General features: G+C 38.7%; 1 protein-coding gene across 5 annotated transcripts in view; it reads left to right on the top strand.

Moving 5' to 3' along the window:
* Positions 1-21,131, top strand: part of LIG1 (DNA ligase 1) — a 60,111-nt gene extending 38,980 nt beyond the window's left edge. The window contains exons 9-18 of one of the 5 annotated variants that reach the window (XM_089995839.1): positions 9,918-10,030; positions 11,374-11,475; positions 11,587-11,648; positions 11,825-11,896; positions 11,999-12,072; positions 12,151-12,207; positions 13,046-13,123; positions 20,311-20,388; positions 20,478-20,593; positions 20,714-21,131. In XM_089995839.1, coding sequence (XP_089851965.1) covers positions 9,918-10,030; positions 11,374-11,475; positions 11,587-11,648; positions 11,825-11,896; positions 11,999-12,072; positions 12,151-12,207; positions 13,046-13,123; positions 20,311-20,388; positions 20,478-20,531 — 690 coding nt within the window. In that variant the 3' untranslated portion in view covers positions 20,532-20,593; positions 20,714-21,131. Of the gene's footprint in view, positions 1-9,917; positions 10,031-11,373; positions 11,476-11,573; positions 11,649-11,824; positions 11,897-11,998; positions 12,073-12,150; positions 12,208-12,664; positions 12,863-13,045; positions 13,124-20,310; positions 20,389-20,477; positions 20,594-20,713 lie in introns of those variants that run through there. The other 4 variants (XM_089995843.1, XM_089995841.1, XM_089995842.1 and 1 more) reach the window with 4 other exon arrangements.
* Positions 21,132-21,635: the final 504 nt, after the last annotated feature.

Raw genomic sequence — 21,635 nt, 5'->3', positions numbered from 1 at the left:
TTTTGTCCAACGGTATTCTGGTCATTTTGACCAGCTCTCTCTCTCTCTTCCCTCTACTTTGTATGTATATGAGACTTATGGTCCCCATTTGAACTATGCATATTTTGTGCATTTTATGAATTAATAAAATTAATTATTTTAATTGTTTGTGTGCTCTTGTGAGTGCCCCTTTGTGGGTGTGTATTTGTGCTCTTTCCCTTTGTAGCTATGTCACATGGGTGCGGGTGCAACGCGATTTTAAAATTTTTGGACACGGGGACTCGGCTATATATATTTAAAAAAAATGCAGACACAACACAATCACAGTCTGATTGTGCACAGCACGGTCCACTGTGCAGCCCCCCCCCCCCCCAAGATTTTTTTAAATTCTGTAGCCCAGAAATTTTAAATTTTTTTTTTCCAAAAAATGGACGAAAATGACCCTGTCTTGACAGAGTCCGAGCCGCACCCGTGTCGACGCTAGTGCGTCGGCCTTGGAGCCAAGTCCGTGTGTCATAGCTTTGTAGTCTTTGTATATTTGAATCATTGAGGATTCATTACATCCTTGTCACAAATTATTTCTGAGACAGGTTTCTCTAATCAGTTATAAAAATTTGGAGTATCACTTAGAAAAATTGGAGTATGCTACTTGAGGTGCAAGTGGAGACCTTGGCACAAAACTTATCTTATTTTGAAGTTTTTGTAGCAGCAAGATTTTAACATGCCCTAACCAGACTAGACTTCAAATTTGGTGCGACACCTTGTTGATGATCTTTGGCTAGTCTACATATTAATGGGCTCTCTTCAGCTTACCTTTGAATTAGTGGAGTCAGAAAAAGTGCTTGTGGAGAAAGGCTTTTCATCGACGGTGACCTTAATGGGCATGTAGGCATTAGTAGGGATGAATTTGAGAGTATCCATGGAGGCTATGGTATAGGAGAAAGAAACGAAAGTGGAGAAAGAATTGTAGATTTTGGTTTGTCCTATGATATGATCTTAGCAAACTCTTGGTCTAGGAAGAGGGAGTCTCACCTAGTAACATTTAAAAGTGGGGTTAATACGAGTCAGATAGATTTTTTCCTACTTAGAAAGAGAGATAGGGGTTGTTGCATCGATTGTAAGGTTATACCGGGAGAAAGTGTAGCTACACAACATAGAGTCTTAATTTTAGATCTTAGAATTAGACAATGCCGCAAAAGGGATAGACATAAGATAGATCCTAGAATTAAGTGGTGGGCACTGAAAGGAGCTAAACAAGAAATGTTTGTAGAGCGGGTAGTTAAGGAAGTTGATTGGTGTCTCGAGGAGGATTCAAAATCTATGTGGAATAAGATAGCGGTGTGAGAAATCAGATGTGGGAGTCACCTTACTATCGTAGCAAGAGATAGAGAGAGAGGTAAGAGGGAAGAGAGAAAAAAAATGTTGGGCGGCAATAGGATCTTCTCCCCTTTCCATTGATATTTATATGCTGTACAAGTGGTACAATACAGTACAGTGGTACAATACAGTACAATATGCTGTACAAGTGGTACAATACAGTACAGTGGTACAATACAGTACATGAAATATATCCATTTACATATACATATTTAACAGCCTCCCTCAAGTTGAGGATGATCTTCAATCATGCTCAACTTGCCCTTAAGTAACCAAAATTGATGACTAACCAATCCTTTGGTGAAGATGTCTGCCACTTGGTCTTCTGATGATCAATCTCAATGTGCTTCGTGCGACAATGATGAATAGGGTTAAAAGAAATATTAATGGCACTTTGATTATCACATAAAAGCAGAGAGGAAGAGATGGGTTCATTCAACTCTTGAAGAAGATGCCGTACCCAAGTGACATCAGCTGTCCCTGCTGCCATTGCCCTGTACTCTGCCTCAGTGCTGGATTTAGCAATGGCCTTTTGTTTCTTACTACTCCAAGTGACAATATTTGGGCCAATGAAAACACAATATCCTGAAACCGACCTACGCTCATCAGGGTCCCCACCCCAATCTGCATCACAATATGTAAGTAACGGTGTCCTGTAGTGAAGCTTTCATCTTTGTGATAGAGCAATCCATCTCCAATAGTCCCTTTCAGATATCTGAGAATACGCTTAATACATTCCATATGACAATCAGTAGGAGCATGCATAAACTGAGATGCTTGATTTACAGCATAAGCAATGTCAGGTCTTGTAAATGTAAGATATTGCAACTTACCAACAATGCGGCGATATAAAGTGGAATCATGATATAATTGGCCTTCTTTTGCACTAAACTTATGATTTAAGACAGATGGGGTGCTGAGAGGTTTACAATTAATCATACCAGTGGTGTGAAGAATGTCAAGAGTATACTTGTGTTGACTTAGAGTGAGTCGATCATCTTGCCTATCGACTTCAACTCCCAAGAAGTATCGCAATGGGCCTAAGTCCTTCATCTTAAATTTGGCCATGAGTAAAGACTTGACCAAGGCAATATGTGCATCATCACTCCCAGTGATAATGATGTCATCAACATATATAAGAACCCAAGTAGTAACATGATCATTCTTATACATAAATAAAGAATGATCAAGTATACTCTTAGAAAAGCCATGCTGCTGAATTTCCATGGAGAAACTCTCAAACCAAGACCGAGATGCCTGTTTTAAACCATAAAGAGACCTTCTCAATTTACAAAACCATGTAGCCGCATCATGTTCACTATATCCAGGAGGTTGCTCCATATACACCTCTTCCTTCAAGTCCCCATGTAGGAACGCATTCTTGACATCCAACTGGCTAAGAGACCAACCATGCTGAAGTGCCAAAGTGAGGATCACACGAATGGTGCCAATTTTGACAACAGGGCTAAAAGTTTCCTCATAATCTTGCCCATATTGTTGTGTGAATCCGCGTGCAACAAGGCGAGTTTTATATCTTTCAATGCTACCATCTGGTTTACGCTTGATCTTGTAAACCCATTTGGAACCAACAACATTTCTATCAACAGGTCGAGGAACAATATCCCATGTATGACATTCATGAAGTGCTGCCATTTCTTCGTTTATAGCTTCAACCCAAGCTCGAGAATGGGCTGCCTGATGGAAAGTAGGCGGCTCTTTCTCTTTGGCCACATTGGTTAGAAACAACTGAAAGTCAAGAGAAAAATTGTTGTAACTAACCCAACGATGGATAGGATGCCTTTCACGTGTGGATCGTCGAAGAGGGGGAGCCTCGTGAGATGGAGTTGGAGGGGCTCCTCGACGGGCATAAACCAAACCTGAAAACCGTGAAGGTGCATCCTGGATGTTGGAGTTGTCTGCTTCAAACTGAATTGGTTCATCAACAACAGGATCTCTGATAGAGTCATATAGCAAAGTATCACAAAGCCATGGATCATAAGTAGTTTGCTCATATACCTGAGAAGTATCACAAGTGCTGAAATGGTCATCATCAAAAACAACATTTCTAGACACCTTAATCTTACCCAAAATAGGATCATAACATCTATATCCTTTATACCTATCGGCATATCCCAGAAATCTGCATTGAACTGCTCTGTCCTGAAACTTGTTACGTAAAGAATGATCCACATGGACATAACAAATGCATCCGAAAGCATGCAAATCATCATAAGAAGGGTGAGAACCGTGAAGCAAATAATAAGGAGACTGACCTCCTAATAATTCCATAGGCAACCTGTTAATGATATGCACTGCAGTGTGAAAGGCCTCAGTCCAAAGAGAGAAAGAAATATCAATATTGTGCATCATACTTAACGCGGTTTCAACAATATGCCGATGCTTACGTTCTGCTACTCCATTCTGTTGTGGAGTGTAAGGACAAGAGGAGTTACGTGTGATGCCATGGTCCTTTAAATATTCACTAAAATCATGGGATATGTATTCTCCACCACCATCACACTGGAAATAAGTGATATTTGAATTGAAAAGGTTCTGAACAAGAGCATGAAATTGTTTGAAAAGTTTGAACACTTCAGATTTAGATTTCATAAAGTAAATCCAAGTGTAACGAGTGAAAGAGTCAAGAAATAACACATAATAACGAGAGCCAGATAGAGATGAAACAGGAGCTGGGCCCCAAACATCAGAGTGAATAATTTCAAATGGCTTGGAAGCTCTTTTATTGATACTTTGAAAGGGAAGTACATGACTCTTGCAGACATTACAACTAGGACACTTATGATCTAATTTGACTTTGGGAATAAAACCCTCAGAAGACAATTTGTCAAGGAACCCTTGACTACAATGACCTAACCGACGATGCCAAGAAACTGGCTTATTACATTGCATAACAAAAGAAGACTGACTCAAATAAGCAGGAAAAGATGGAGTCACGGTAGATGACGTCTTCAAAGTCCCGGGGGCTGCTTCGAAGACGTACATGTTTCCGCGTCGTTCACCCTTAGCGAGCATCTTCTTGGTTCGAAGGTCCTTAAGACAAACAGAAGACGGAGTAAATTCCATGGATGAATTTGTTTCATCAACCAATTTAGAAACAGATAAAATGTTTTTCTCAATGGCAGGAGTGAGTAAGACATTTTTCAATGCTAGTGTAGATTGTGACAAAGAGAGAGATGCATTTCCAGTATGAGAAATAGGGTGGTGGGAACCATCTCCCGTGACAATAGTGCCAGTGCCAATATAAGGAACCATGTTGGAAAGTTTACCTGCATCAGAAGTAACATGTGCGGCTGCTCCAGAATCAATATACCAAACTCCATCATCATTCTGACGCAAATTCATGTTGTTAAATGCAGTCATCAGAATTTGTTGCACATCATGTGGCAACCTTGCACTCTGTCCCTGATCAGTACCCTGATGTGCTCGAAAATTTCCCTGCGGCTGCCCCTGAAACTGTCTAACATTCATCTGTCCAGCTCTTGGTCCTGGCCTCCCTGCCTTGTTGCGATTCTGTGGGTTGTGCCAACAATCTGCTTTCACATGGCCACACTTGTTGCAATGGAAGCAAGTAGGGACACGGGTACCTCTAGTGGCAGGTGGAGCAGTAGGAGTAGGAAGGAGTCCTCCACGGCCCATATGAGCAGCAGGTGGACGAAATGAGGTAGACCCAGATGTAAACATGACAGGATGAGGATCATCAATAAGATGATCTTGAGTCAAACTAACTTCATACTGTAGGAGTTTGGCCTGTAAATCCTCAAAGCATGGAAGTGTAGAGGCAACCTGTAATGCAGTGCAAAACATACGATATTGGGGCCCAAGGCTTCCCAATACCTGCTGAACAACATCTCTGTCAGAAACAGGATATCCAATAGCGGCCAACTGATCAATGATAATTTTGATATCCCCTAGAAATTCAGTAATGGTCTTAGTTCCCTTTCGCATAGATTGGAACTGCCATTTCAGTTGAAGTGCACGTGATTCAGAAACCTGTGAATAAGAGTGAGCAAGATGTCTCCATAGTTCTGCAGCAGTAAAATGGTCAGAGATAGTTTGTAATATACGATCAGATAACATGGCAGTCAAATAGGCAACCACAGATTGGTCCTTCTGAAACCAAACATCATACGCAGGATTTGGAATAGCAATGCAACTCACCTTCCCATCATTACCAGTTACCTCTTGCGTAATAGTCATAGGTGGGGCGGGTGATCCCCCATCCAGATGCCCGGAAAGACCATGACTTCGGATAAACGACAGAATTTGGCGTTTCCAAAGTAAGTAGTTATCATGAGTTAATTTGTGAGAAACAAGCTGAGAAAGAAATTCGGGGCTGATTTTAGAATCCATAAGGAAGAAGATCAAGGATGAATCAAACAGCATGACAGAAATTCGTAGGTTGTACGGACAGAACCGTACGGACAGAACCGTACGGACAGAAATTTTTGAGTTTTGGAAATCACGATTTTTCAGTTAATCGTGCAGAATGTACGATTTATCAACTATATTGCAAGAAATAGATAAGAAATCACAAGAAGTTTGAGAAAAGAGGCACTTTTGAGAAATGAGGGTTCCCAAATTTGGGGAAAACAGAAATTAGGGTTGATAAAATTGGGGATAACAGAATATGTAAGAAGGAAAAGATGCACGATATGAGGAAATGAAGAAACGACGTCGAAATATAGTGATTCAACGGAGAAACAACAGAGAAAAGATGGAAAAAACACTTTCCTTGAGAACGCCCCAAAACACACGTCAAGGTCCTTAGGGGCCTTCCAGATGATCGTGATTACCACGCCCTTGGCTCTGATACCATGTGAGAAATCAGATGTGGGAGTCACCTTACTATCGTAGCAAGAGATAGAGAGAGAGGTAAGAGGGAAGAGAGAAAAAAAATGTTGGGCGGCAATAGGATCTTCTCCCCTTTCCATTGATATTTATATGCTGTACAAGTGGTACAATACAGTACAGTGGTACAATACAGTACAATATGCTGTACAAGTGGTACAATACAGTACAGTGGTACAATACAGTACAGTGGTACAATACAGTACATGAAATATATCCATTTACATATACATATTTAACAAGCGGGTGGCATGAGAAAGGTGGCTAAGGAGGTATTGGGTGAGTCTAAACTCTAAAGGCGGTGCACCGCTAGGTAAGGATACATCGTGGTGGAACGAGGATGTCAAATTAGCTATTAAGATTAAAAGAGAGTGTTATAGAAATCTAAGTAAAAGTCGTGATAATGAGAATTTGGAGAATTATATGACAACAAAAAAGGAAGCTAAAAAAGTAGTTCGGAACGCGAGAGATAAGGTATATAAAGAGGTTTATGACAAGTTGGATACCAAAGAGGGTGAGAAGGATATTTATAGGATTGCAAAAATGAGAGATAGGAAATCGAGGGATCTGGGTATGGTTAGATGTATCAAAGATGAAACACAAAGGGTTTTAGTCAAAGATGAGGAGATTAAGGAGAGATGGAAAGATTATTTTGATAAGCTATTTAATGAAAGTCATGCTCAGGATCTTGGAGACTTTTCCATTCCTTTTCATGAGATGAATCGTGACTTCATGCGCAAGATTCAAAAGAAAGAAATTGTAGAGGCTTTGAAGAAAATGAAATCAAGGACAGTTGGCCCAGATGGTATACCTATCGAGGCTTGGAAATGCTTGGGAGAGAAAGGTTTAGAATGGTTGACAAATCTTTTTAACAAGATTTGGCGGACAAATAAGATGTCTAATGAGTGGAGGAAGAGTACTTTGGTGCCTCTATATAAGAATAAGGGTGATATACAAGATTGCACAAACTATCGTGGTATAAAACTCATGAGTCATACTATGAAACTTTGGGAGAGGGTGATTGAGTCTACGTTGAGGAAGGTTGTCATGATATCGGAGAATCAATTTGGTTTTATGCCTAGAAGATCAACTATGGAAGCTATACATCTTCTTAGACAACTTATTGAGAGAAATAGAGAGAGGAACAAAGATTTGCATATGGTTTTTATTGATTTGAAGAAGGCATACGATAGAGTACCTAGGGACGTTCTCTGGTGGACAATGATGAAGAAAGGTGTTTCTCTCAAGTACATTATTTTAATTAAAGATATGTATGAAGGAGTAGTAACCAATGTCCGCACTTGTGGAGGGGTGACAACCAATTTTCCTATAACGGTTGGGTTACATCACGGATATGCTTTAAGCCCTTTCCTATTTTCTATAGTGATGGATGAGCTTACGAGATCAATTCAAGAAAATATGCCGTGGTGTATGTTGTTTGCTGATGATATTGTTTTGATTGATGAGTCTAGAGCTGGGGTTAATGCTAAGTTAGAATTATGGAGACAGACATTGGAAGCAAGAGGTTTTAAGTTGAGTAAGAGTAAGACAAAATACATGGAATGTCGGTTTAGTAAGCAACGAAGTAGTGATGGGAGTGTAGTGAAGCTTGGTGAGCAAGAAATACCGGTGGATGATTCTTTCAAATATTTGGGATCTATCATTCAAAAGTATGGAGAAATTGATGGAGATGTAAATCATAGGCTAAAGGTTGGGTGGATGAAATGAAAGAGTGCAACTGGAGTGTTGTGCGATCGTAGAATGCCATTGCGGTTGAAGGGAAAGTTTTATAAGACGACTATTAGGCCCACTTTACTATATGGTACAGAATGTTGGGCTGCCAAAAGACATCATATTAAAAAAATAAGTGTAGCTGAGATGCGTATGCTGAGATGGATGTGTGGAAATACAATAAAAGATAAGATTCAGAACGAGGAGATATGTAAGAAGGTAGGCGTTGCACCCATTGAAAATAAGATGAGAGAGAATCATTTACGGTGGTTTGGACATATTCGACGAAGGCCTAATGATGCTCCAGGAGAAATGGGAAAATATATTAGTTAAAATTGGTCGGGGTAGGCCTAGGAAGACATGGATGGAGGTGATAGGAAAGGATATGAATGCTATGAACCTCACCGAGGACATGGCATTGGATAGAAATGATTGGAGGAGAAGGATTCATATGGAAGACCCAGAATGATTTTCTTTTTTGGTTCATATCGCCGACCCCAATTGTTTTGGGATGAAGGCGTAGTTGTTGTTGTTGTTGAAAAAGTGCTTGTGCTTGCTTCATTTTTAGGAATTTCTTTGAAACAGGTATAGAGATGCTTATGACATTTCCAAGACATGCTTGTCGGATTGCATGCTCTTGTTATCTTTGTACACATCTTTGTCCCCATGGTAGGATGACATGGTAAGTATCCTCATCTCAAAGGAAAAAGGAAAAGAAAATGTCTAACTTTTCTGCTGAAGTGTTATAACGATTGGACCCAAGGTGGTGAGTCTGGTTACAAAATGTAATAACTTGAAGAATAATGTATCATACTACCATAGTGTTTGATGTCATTTTGTATTTTTGGTTTATGTATTTGAGGCTTACTGATTAAACCACCTCAATGCTTACATCTTACCTCAAAATCACTGAACTGCCTCATCTCTGCTTCAAGCCTTTTAATCTTGGTATGTGTACATGTTTGCGTATGATGGAGCATCAAATAAAAGACTTAAATATAAATTGATAACAAGGCTATAGGAAACATAACATAAACAGGGAAATATATAACATTTATTGGATATAATAAGATGTGCATATATGTCAGCATTCACAATCATCCGGCACCACTAGACAGAACTTGATAAACTGCATTTTGAAGCAGTGTTGACGGATGATACATAGCCTTCAAGCCAGTAACCAATGGATATATGCTAATGTTTATGGCTTTGGCATCTAGTGATAGAGTTGAAACTTGGAAAGGTGTGAGGCATGAGGAAAGTAGAATACTCTGATTATTTCTTGCAGGTTTCAGTTTCTTTGCCAAGTGAACTTGTTGTTCATAGGTCTACTCTCTTATGTACCAATGGATTAAGGATTGCCCATCTTAAACCTTTTGTATATTCTAGGGTTAAGCTGCTTAGGTCTTTTATCAAAAGAATATGTTTTCTTTCAAAAGTGCATGTCTGATTTATTTTATGGTGCTGCTTTGTCGGAATGCATTTTTCAAATCCTTCATTTCACAAGCCTTTTCTGTCATTCCAGTTTGTCTCTGCGCAAAGCTGTTTACTAGTCGTTTAATAATAATAATAATAATAATGCGCTTAACACTGTTTTACCCCTTGTTCTTTCTTCTCTGCCTCTCTCTCTCTCTCTGCTCTATTTATCTATCTATGTACTTTTATATCTAAACGGTTGAACAAGTTAGATGGGCAGTGTTGTGTTTGTTTGCTTGAAAGTGCTGTTTTACTGGCTTATCATATATTGGTTTTATTGGTTAGTCTAAAGCTCTATTCTTTTTGTTATTTTCTCCTGCCATGTCGGTTAAGCCTGTGCTATATTGTTTTCCATAGAGAGATTATTTTATAATGTCAGCTTTGAGCAATTTTGAATTTTTTCTTCATCATTGTCATTCATTTGTCTAGTCTTCTTACCTTTTGTGGTTAAAAGGATGACTGACAATAATCCTGAATTCATGCAGCTTCTGTACAATTCTTTTAATGAAGTGGAGGGGGTGTTTCAGTTTGCGACTGCAATTATATCCAGTGACCTTGAGGAAATACAGAAATTTCTTGAAAGTGCAGTTAATAATAGGTCTCCATCATCTTCTGAATGTATTTTGTGGATACCTGTCTTTATTGGTCTCACAATCTCCTTCTAGGCTTCATGGTTCAGAAGTATTTCTAAGATCTACAAATGTCTTGATAATGTTCTATCATGTTTATACTTGTTCGTTTGTACTCAAATGAATGACTTCCAATTCAAGTTTTTTTTTGGAATATTTTATTTTGGCAGATGGAAATACTGACTTGAGCCAATTCTACAAATCAAGGTCACAAAAAACTCACAGAACCTGCATGGAAGCACTGCAAAGAAAGTGTGTACTTTTTACAACAGTGCTTTCCAAGGGACTGCTTTTCACGCAACTAGTACTAATGTTACTAAACATGAGATTTGTCCGCATTATAAAGCTAAACAAAAAGTTATCACTTAAGCGAACAATAGATGAAAATCTAAATGAGTGAAGAAATTGACAAAATTTGTGGGACCAGAACAGACAACTAGATCCAAACAACAAAATTAGAGAAAAAAATGACGAATCTCTTTGGAAGATTATTTGCTAAACAACATTAGTGCACTTTCACAACTGGTTCTCTTTTTCCACTTTTAGTTTTCCGGGTTTAACTTACGATTTACAAGTTCATGGTTGAGCTGCGATGCAAGATCTATATGGGCCTAATTTTCATGTTCATTCAAATTTACTTCACAACAATTATCTTGAACCATTAACCTGGACAAGCAGGCACAGAAAATACATGGTTAGATGATTATTTTTGGAAAAAGGGAAAAGGCCCAAAAACATACTGACCACGTCCAGTACATGTCAGTGTGCCATGTCTGATGCCATATTCCCCTAATGCGTGGCTGAAATCAAGTGCCCTTGTGTGATACACAAGAACTACTAGAAGAACAAAGGCTTATAAAATATGTTTAGATGCATCACATCCAGCTTATTCATAGTCAACCAAATCTTAATGCATCAAAAACATATCTTTGCAGCTCTAATTTTCTGATATTTACTTGGAATAAATCTCTTTACACACGATGTTGAAGCTAGGGTTTTAAACATGTATTTTGGTTTTTTTTCTTTAGATTCCAGCTATTTTGGCGAACTCGTATTTATTCTTGATTTTTTCCCTTTAAAATTGCTTTCCATTGAAGCTTGTTGATTGTTTTTTTCTGGGTAGAAAATGTGCTAGATTTGCTTTATCGAGGGTTTGTTAAAGGGATGAAGTGAAAACTCTCTCTCTTATTTGGAGAGACATCTAATTGAGATTTTTGTATTATATTTTGTATTTTGTATTGTATTTGGTTATAGTTCGAGGGACTGATCCTATGATGGCATGTGTTTGCCATTACATTCTTATTACTTGTAGCTGCGAGGGATTGATTATCAAAACATTGGATAAGGATGCTACATATGAACCTTCAAAGCGGTCTATGAACTGGTTGAAATTAAAGAAGGATTACATGGACAGGTTTCACTATCTTTTTGTTTTCAGAAATTAGTTGATCCCCAACTCTTTGCTCAATCCAATAATGTGAATGCAATCTTCTGATTTTTACACGCTTCTAGCTCTTTTTTGCAGTATCGGAGACTCACTAGATCTTGTACCTATTGCTGCATTTCATGGTCGTGGAAAGCGTACAGGTGAACACAATTTTTTGTTGTTGTGGTTGATTATATGATTTTTGATTGTCTGAGTCCTATCCACGGGAGGCCATACACATATCATCCTTGACTTTGTTTACATATTCTGTATTTATGTTTTATTGTCTCTTTCGTGCTCTTTACCAATTTATATGATATGTATTGATCGATTACAGGAGTTTATGGTGCATTTCTGCTTGCATGTATTGATGAAGTCAATGAAGAATACCAGAGCATATGCAAAATAGGTAGAACATTAGATGGTTGCCTGCAAAATTTGGAATCTTTGGATGGTTATTTTGGCTTACACTTGTCATATGTGATCGCTAAATATATTTGCTGATACACAGGCACTGGCTTTTCTGAAGCAATGCTTGAAGAGCGTTCAGCTAGTCTCCGTGATAAAGTCATTGCTAAGCCAAAGGTGTCCTTTTTCTTCATGATTTTTGTTTGTCTTTCACTAATGCATGACTGTATCATTGAAGTGCTTTTTATGCTGAAGCCTTACTATAGGTATGGAGATACGATGAATCCAGATGTATGGTTTGAACCATCTGAGGTAATTACACATCTGAAACAAAAAATATTCATGTACATTTCATCTTTCTTTCTTTATTTTATTTGTATCTAAATGCACATGCATGCCTAGATCATTTGATATAGCACTGATTTTCTTTTGACTGTAGATGTAAAATTTGAAGAGGGGCATTGGTGTGCATGTTTGCATGCATGTGTGAAGAAGCTATGCACAATTGTCCTTGGTTAAACTCTAAAATTCCAAATTTGAAAGTGAATGCTCGCACACACATACACACTTTTATATATGTATCTATGTATATATACATATGCTACAGTTTATTGTAGGTATAATCGACCTGAGATCTCATAGGTGCAAGTTGTTTTGGGTCAGTCTCATGCTGTATATGTGTTCAGCATGGTCAATTTTATAGGGATTAACCTTGATTGTGTTTTCAACAAAAATGTGTAATTCGAGAAATTCTGGTGCATTTATGAAGGTTGATTTTCAATTACCAGAAAACCCTATTACACATCAGAAGACTGTGATCTGAATGCTGATCCTCACAGAACTGACCATGTAGAATTCTAGATGACATCTATGGGGCTAGATCATGATCGATTGTACCTACAAATGACTACCAAAATGTATTATATATATTTGTGGAAGAACTTGTGCATTTCTTTTCAGTTATAAGGTGAGTTAATTCACTACTCTATATAATGTTGCTGTTATTATTATCCGGAAGTCTTAACACGATCAGTTATGTAAACTGAATATTCTGTTGCTGGTCCTTAACAGTTTAGTATGCCCCATTGATATTAATGTTCTTGAAGAAATATCTTTTCTTGGTATCTCATGTACCTAGGGATTTTTGCAGGTTTGGGAGGTGAAAGCTGCAGATTTAAGCATTAGTCCTGTTCATCGTGCTGCAATTGGTGAAGTAGATCCTAATAAGGTTGGACTGGTTGTTATTTATGCTGAACAGTATTTCTTTATTTTTGTTCTTGTTCTTTTTAGTTGTGTCTTAATCAGAGTTACCGGAAGCGCCTAGGGTAATGGGGAAGCGCGCTTCCCCGATATGCGCTTCGGAAGCGCGAAACGTCGCGCTTCCGAAACGTGTGGGGAAGCATCCCCTTTTTTTGGGAAGTGCGCTTCCCATTTATGGGAAGCACGCTTCCCCCTCGCTTCCCCATTTTTTCCGCTCCCCCCTCGCTTCCGGTTCGCTTCCTAGGTTGCTTCCGGTTCGCTTCCGAGACGGTTCGTAATTTTCTTATAAGTAGTCCCACGCTTCCCCGGTTCCTACATTTTTGAAAGTGCCTCGCTTCCCGCTCCCGCTTCCCGTATCGCTTCCCGCTCCCGCTTCCTCAACTGGCAACTCTGGTCTTAATGGAGATTGTTGCCACTATAAAATAGAGCAGTGTTAAATTGTAGCATACTTTTGTAAATATATATTGATATGTATATACATTTAATGTGTGTATATATATGTATATATATTAGGGGTATTTATGTAATTATCTTGTTCAATGTTATTATTTATTTTTCTGTTTTTTAATTCCTATTTATGTAATAGGTAGTGCCCCTTAGGGGTACTTTAGTTTTTGTGTTCTAGCCATTGGTGCTTGCCCCAACTAGCCATTGGGGCTAGTCCAATGGCTAGCTATGTATATTAGGGGCATTTGTGTAATTTTTTGTTCGTTATTATTATTTTTTCTGTTTTTTACATAGATAGTGCCCCTTAGGGGCACTTTAGTATTTGTGTTCTAGCCGTTGGAGCTAGCTCCAACTAGTCCAACGGCTAGTTGAGCTCTCTTTGATTATTCCATACCTTCTCTCTTGTATATATGTGTGGGTGAACCCACACGTTCTAATGCTTTTCTTAAGTATTTTATCAATAAACATATTTATTTTTTATGTGTCTTGCCCTTAAGTGGTGAGTTCGGTTCCAGGGAGCGGCTATGTGCCATGGCATATAGGCGCTTGCTACATGTCCAAGCCTTTGCAATTGGTCTTCATATATATTCAATTAACACATGCTTACACCAACGTGAAAACCAATCAATTCAGCTATAACTCATTACCACAATTTAATGCATGTGCACGGTCAACCCTAACCTCATTGCCCCAAAATAAAACCATAAATATCAAATAAAACACAACCAAACAAACATAAATCATCTAGGATAACAACCAAACACAAATACTACATGGCCATCAATATATATATATATATATAACCTTAACCCAGTAAAGTAATAAAATATATGGAACTCACTTTTGGTCCTATATTTTTTGGAACTTGAAAGATGAAGAAAGTTGACCAAAAAGTTGTTGCAATATCGGTGAAATGTTATAAGACGAAATGCCCAAGAATCATTGCAAATAAAAAGTAAAAATGGTTAGGGTTTTAATGAGAAACAAAAAAATGAAAAAAGAATCAGAAAGCATGTAAAGATAAGAACATTCACACGTTAAAATTGATTGGCTATTAATCAAAGGCTCACATACGATATTTGTGAAATTCATGTCATACATTTGCAAACATCCTTACTTTATACGATTTTAGTTAACGGAGGTTCACATATTATCTGTGCGAAGGTTAGGGTCATTCACAAATGTATAACGCAAATCTACCAAACTAAAATTAGAAAACATGCAAAGGTAAGGACATTCACACCACATGTTTGCGAATGTTAGACATTTGCAAGCATACATCCAAACTTTATATGAATTTTTAGTTAAAGGAGGTTTTCATGGTATCTGTGTGAAGGTCGTGACATCCGTAAATGTGTAAAGCGAACCTACTGAGTTCAAATAAAATGTGAAGTTAGGAACATTCGCAACATACCTTTGCGAAGGTCGAACATACATATTCTGATATACGTCTTGACTTTAAGTGAGTTTTTAGTTAAAGGTAGTTCACATAACGTCTGCACAAATGTCAAGACTTGCAAATGTATGTAGCAAACCAATCGAATTCTAAAATCTTCCCATCGAGCTTGTGAATCTCAAAAGATTCACACATTTCATATGTGAATCTCTTGTGTTGGGATTCGAGTTAGTCATGTTTGGAAATACTTTATGTGAATTTCATCAGGTCCACGAAAATGTTCATGTGAATCTCCTTTTTATTGAGATGTGACCTTCGAACGATGTATGTATTTATTATGTGAACATCAGCAAGTTTGCTTATGCAAAGGTTTAACATGTCTTACAAAAGTTGAGAATCAGACATTTTGGACATGGAGAGTATTTTGGCAAATTGTGAGGCATTTTCGAAAACATGCTATTTTACAAAGACAATACAATAAATTTTCAAAAAAAAAGATTGATATCTAAATTCAAAGATAATACTGTCAAGTTGGATGGACAACACCCTATGGAACTTGTCACAACTCCTTCCTTTGTCTAGGATATCGATCACACGTTGGCCAGAAAACATCCAAATTACGGGCACCACTCAAACATACAAAATACAAGGCAAAAATCTAAGATGCAAGTAAAATACCGTGTCTATGAACATCATAGCTTATTGTCTTTAAGCTTTTCATTTCTGGCATAAAGACATTATTTTAACTTGAGGAAGTGTAACCAATGTTCAACTTTCCCTTTGCTAAATTCAGGTTTAGACACTCAATTATTCATACCTACCTTAATTCTTTTAATAATTTTCTAAACACGTCGTATATGGGTCGTAATATCTTCAGGTTATGGCCTATGTCAAAACATGGACTCAACACTATAAATGTCTCCCCATTTTGCCCTTTGCCCTTCCAAATTGAAAAAAAAAACCCATTAAAAAATCCTTCCATGAATCTGCAACAAGGGTTTTCTCACGTGTCCAAGCCTTTGCAACTGGGAAACATGGGGGAGAAGAGGAAGGTGGTGGGTTGATGCCCAGCTCCTCAAACGCTTCTCCCTCATCGCCCACACGAAGAAACAAAACTCCCGCTTCACATTACCGAGATCGACAAGGATCCAAGACGCCATTTTTTGTGAGAGATCCACGAACTTGTGGAACACGTCTTCGATTGACCCATCCTCGTTTAGAATCGCTACGATTTTTCACGAAAACGAGCTCCTTGCCGTCTAGAACGACGAAAAATGAAGATGGCAGTGGTGGTAATGGTGTGAATAGCATTGATGGTGGTGGTGGTATTGGGGCGAATGGTCATAATGGTGTGAAGGGTGATGGTGGTGATGAGAGAACCCTTGTCACAGATTTATGGAGGGATTTTTGGATGTTTTTTTTTTCAATTTGGAAGGGCAAAGGGAAAAGGGCAAAATGGGGAGACATTGCCCCCATTTTCTTCCACGTTTCCCCAGTTGCAAAGGCTTAGACATGTGGCGAGTGCCTATATGCCATGGCATATAGCCGTTCCCTGGAACCAGACTCCTAAGTGGCTAGTGTTCTTGTTTTGTATTAGCCCATAAGAGGCTTGTTGTACTTGTGCACATATTTGTAATTGTGTAAGTCTATAGTGGCATCTACTTGTGCACTCTTGTATTTCATTACATGGTATTAGAGCTTTGAAGCGGGATCAAGTGGACAAGGACCGTGTGGTGGTGGTTTGAGAGATCAAAGGTTCGTTGCTTCAAAAAACTCACCAACATACTGTAAATAAATTTAGTAATTTCTTGGCAGCATTCAACGGTCTGTTATACCTCATCCATGTTGTCGATGTCTTCAAGCATGAGGTCTATGCAGTAGGCAATACACGAAGTCCAAAAGAATGACCCAAAATTTTCTCTCAATTCTTTACCTAGTGCCCTATAATTTTCTCCATTATCAGTAATAAACCTCACAATATGTTGAGGTTCAACCTCTTAAACAACCTGATAAAAAAACTCTAAGCAATACACCTTCTGCCTTGGGCGTATCAGACAGATCAATTGTCTTAAAAACCATAGTTCTTTTGGGGCAATATACAAGAAAATTTATCAAGGTCCTAGTCTGTCCACCCCATCTGCCATGATTGTACACCGAGTTTTTCTCCATGACTTCCTCATCTCGTCACAATATGCCTTCACTTATTTCACATCTATGTCACATGGGTGAGGGGATGCTGCACTTTAAAAAAAACATGGGTGCGAGGGTGTGGCAAAAAAAAAAAATCAGACCCAAGTCGGATTCGGATCAGACCTCGATCCAAACCCGTGCTTATTTAAAGCACGCAGAGTAGGGTTTCTTAAACCCTCCCCCTCCTGCATCCTTCTCCCTCCTTCGCTCGCTCTCCCTCCCCACTCAAACTTCTCCCCCCTGTGTGCGTCGGCGACCCCTCTCCCTTGTGCACTCGTCGGCGACCCTTATCGGAGAACCCCTCGACCTTCTTCCCCTTGCGTCTCCCGCCTCTCTCCCCTCCCTCTCAAACCTCCCTTGTCTCCCCCATGCTGCTCACTCTCTCTCCTCGCTTGCCTTCTCCCTCATCGCAGGCTCCCTCTCTCTCGTTCGTTTTTCGGCCACCTGACGCCGGCAAGCCCCACGTCCGACGAGCCTTGGATTTCCGGCCACCCGACGCCGGTCCTTCCTGTGCCAGCGATGCGCCCTCTGGCCGTCTTTCAGGTGAGCTCCCTCTCGCCTCTCTCTCTTTTTTTTTTCTTCTTCTTCAGACGAGCCTCCCTCGACGTGTTTTTCATTTTTTTTTACATAAATGACCCTGGGTGCGGTCACGTCACACACCCAGGGTTGGGTTGACCGCACTAGGTGCTGCACCCTCATGCGCACCCACGTCGCGTCGCATCGACGCGGGTGCGGCACCTGGTTAGCCGAATCCCTGTGACATAGTTTCACATTAGTATCTAAAACTTTTTCTCTTAAGGCATGATATGACATCTTGTATCAAGACTCAACACTGGTTATGACATCTGCCATTACCTAAAAATGAAGGAACCATCTCCCAATTGCGACATTCTCATGCTCGACTAAATGTTGAGTCATAGCAGTACGAATGTTGGGTTGCATCCCAGGGGTAGTCATAGGATGAAAAAAGCTCTTAATAGAGCCTCTAGCTCTACCTTCTCTTGAAGAACTCCGTCATCCTCTTCTTTTTGTGCCTACAACGACATTACTACTAACACAAACCACACCTTCCCCATTCACTGTAGAACTTCCTACTTCTGATCCTATGCTAGGAGCTGTAAGATTAGAAGTAAGATGCTCATCTTTGTAACACACATCCTCCCAAGGCACTGCATACCTTATTTCCGCTACATTTATCTTTTTTTTTGTCTTTTTCCTCTCAGATCATCAAGTAATTGTTGGCATTGCCATTTCGCATCCGATAATTTCCTTGACGTGCATGCATGCACATTATGATGTGTGCCGGTTAAATGATGCTTCAACCCAGAGATACCACCCGAAAAAGAATTTTGGCTATAGTTGCACTTGATTTTTAATTGGTTTTCATTAATTACTTGAGTGTACCCTTGCCATGCCCGATCCTTTGATCCCACTTCCTTTAGTGGAAAAAATGATGAAAATGCACTCTTGAGCAAACTGCAAAAACCCTTTCCCTTGCACGCAGATTGACGCCTAAATCGCACTCACGGCTCCTAACGTGCGTGGATATCCTTTTAATGGCCTCTATACAAATGAGGGAGTCTGCCCTCAAGAGGTATTTAAAACTCCAACAATTTTTTTTTACGATTCGACCCTTTTTAAAGTGCGTCGAAGGTGTATTGTATGATACACCATGTATCGTACAATACGATACGGTACAATACAACTCATATTGCAATATGAGTGCGTATCGTATCGTCGTACCGTATCGTACGATACAGACAACCTTGCATATGGGGGTGTGTTTGCAGTCACCTTCAAAATTATGCTGTGACAACAAGCATTATCTATATAGCCAACAATTATAAGTTTCTTGAAAGAACTAATTACATTGAGATGGATTATCACTATGTTCGTGTAAAATATTTAATAGAAGATTATCACATTGCCTTACGTAGTATCAAAATATCAGGTGACTGATTTCTTCACCAAGACATTTCTATCTTCTTGTTTCATTTGTTATTTGACAAACTTTTAGTGATTTCACCTTAAGTTTGAGGGGGAGTGTTAAGTTGTAGTATGCATTTGTAAATATATATATTGATATGTATATACATTTAATGTGTATATATATTAATATATATTAGGGTTTTATTATTTTTTTGTTTATTTTTTTTATTTCTTTTATATGTAAAAGGTAGGGCCCCTTAGGGGCACTTTAATATTTGTGTTCTAGCCGTTTTAACTAGCTCCATAGTTGTCCAACCCGTGACAAGGGCTCGGATCGCCTGACCCTTCCGCGGGTCAGCGGATCGACTCAGTAGCTTGGATGTGTTAGGACTTAAATTATTTTAGTATTTTTTAATAATACTTCAAATATTGAATATAACACTATGTTTTCTACAATGTGAATGCAAATAATCAAACTCCGATTAGCAAATTCTCTAAATCAAAGCATCAAAGAACAAAAACTACAAAATATCTGCATAAAAAATAAATAAGCTTTATAACTGCACATAGCCACATACATAAGAACAATAATGAAAATTGTGAAATGAATATTAATAATTAAGATACACAGGTAGAAATAAAACAAGTAAAAAATGAACAAGTAAACGAGTAATCACTACTTTCTAAGAAGAAGAAGAAGAGAAACATCTTTCTTGCATCTTTTTTGCCAGCATGTGATTGACTTCTTCGTTAGAGGCATTCTTCAGTGTTAGGCTGTAAAAGATTTCCTCTGGAATTGCAACCAACTTATTAGAAATATGTACATAGTTTGTTTGTTCACTACACTCTTTTTTGTGTTTTTCGTTGTTGCTTAACTCCATGTCTGCCTCTAGTATATTGACTCTGTATTTTGGCTATAGTCATAATATGAGTTTTCAGGATCTATTTCTCGTTGAAGTCCTAACGTATAAACAAGCCTTTAAACCAGTTATTTGTTGTCCTCATGGTCCTCAATTGTCCAAGTATGATGACGGGGATTTTTTTACTTAACGCACAGAAACATAAACATGCATGCATTTCTCCATTACTCCATTATTATATGTAAGCATATGCTTCTGATTCTAAATGTTTCTCCATTATTATACGCATGTGTTTCCGATTCCAAATATTTGATTATGTGCTTCATTTAAAAGGGGATATCTCTCCGCTTTCCACGTTTGCTAAGGGTTCGTGAAGACAAGAACCCAGATCAAGCAACAACACCTGAGCAGGTGGGTTATGATTCTTTTGGACCACTCATCAAGTCTTTGAGTCTAAGTAGCTTTTCTTTTTGATGCATCTGTTGGTTATGGTGCTGTAGGTTGCTGAAATGTACCGTAATCAAAAAATTAACCATTCAAGGAAGGAAGACTGACACAAAAACGAGAAACCTTGTTTGTTCATATGCGAGAAAGGGTGCATTGCTTGATGTTGCAGGTAAGTCTTGTTGGAACGGCTTCAAGGTTATCTATTTATTTGAGAATTGTCATTTCCAGTATACATTTCACTCTCATTTGTGGTACTCATAATTATTAATGCATCGTGTTTATCATTTAGGATGCCTTTGATTTCTGCGCACAATTGAATATATATGAGATTGCACTTCTGCTTGAAGGTGAAATTGACGTTACACCATTGGGGTGGTGCTTGGTTCTAACTTCCCATGCAATGCAATGCAATGTTGATTCCAACAGAATCTCCGGCAAAAGCCAGAGGTGAAATGGGTGTCCACGTTTGTGACTTGGCTCTGTTGTCTTTATTCCTTATTTTATGTGCAGTGTGTGTAATCTGTATCTGCAGCTTCACAAGCGGTTCTTGCCTCCTTGTTGATCTATTGTTGTCCAGTGATGCTGTTGCCTAATTAAGGGTGGAGAATTGAACTAACTTCGGATGGTACTAATGACCTTATGTAACAAACTTTTGTATGAACCTGGCGCGGCATTCATTCTTATCAAAGCTTCAGTAGGGTCTTCAACTGTTGGGGCATTTTTCTCCGATACAGCTCGTGTATTATTTCATGATTTTTTCCCTTAGCTAGGGGTTGCCACTCAATGGGGTTCGAACCCAGGACCCTCGGCTAAGATAGTGCATTCTAACCATCCAGCTGTCTAATTCGGATCAGATTCTGGCTTGCATGATCAGAGCTCTTTTTGGATATGGATTCAGATATAGGGAGTGTCATTTACTTTATGTTCCGACCCATATCAAATCTGATCTATTAGCACATTTTATATGTAAAAAAACTGTGCTGACCAGAGTCTCACAAAGATGCGTGTGCACGAGGCCACGCCATGCAAAGTTTACTCTTTTAAGTATGAAAATTTTCAGAAAATAGGACACGATGGCATCGAATTTTTAAAATTGTAATCAATAAAAAATATTTTTGTTATTTTAATAGCAAAATTTTGTTTTTATTGAAATGACATCAAAATTATTAAACTATTACTTAAAATATTAAACTATTGTCTGTGCGTGTCTG

Source organism: Nuphar pumila, chromosome 2, assembly GCF_984573655.1.
Source record: "Nuphar pumila chromosome 2, dmNupPumi1.hap1.1, whole genome shotgun sequence".
Taxonomy (NCBI): domain Eukaryota; kingdom Viridiplantae; phylum Streptophyta; class Magnoliopsida; order Nymphaeales; family Nymphaeaceae; genus Nuphar; species Nuphar pumila.
Note: the sequence above shows the minus strand (reverse complement) of the source record. Positions and strands in the feature narration are given on the sequence as shown.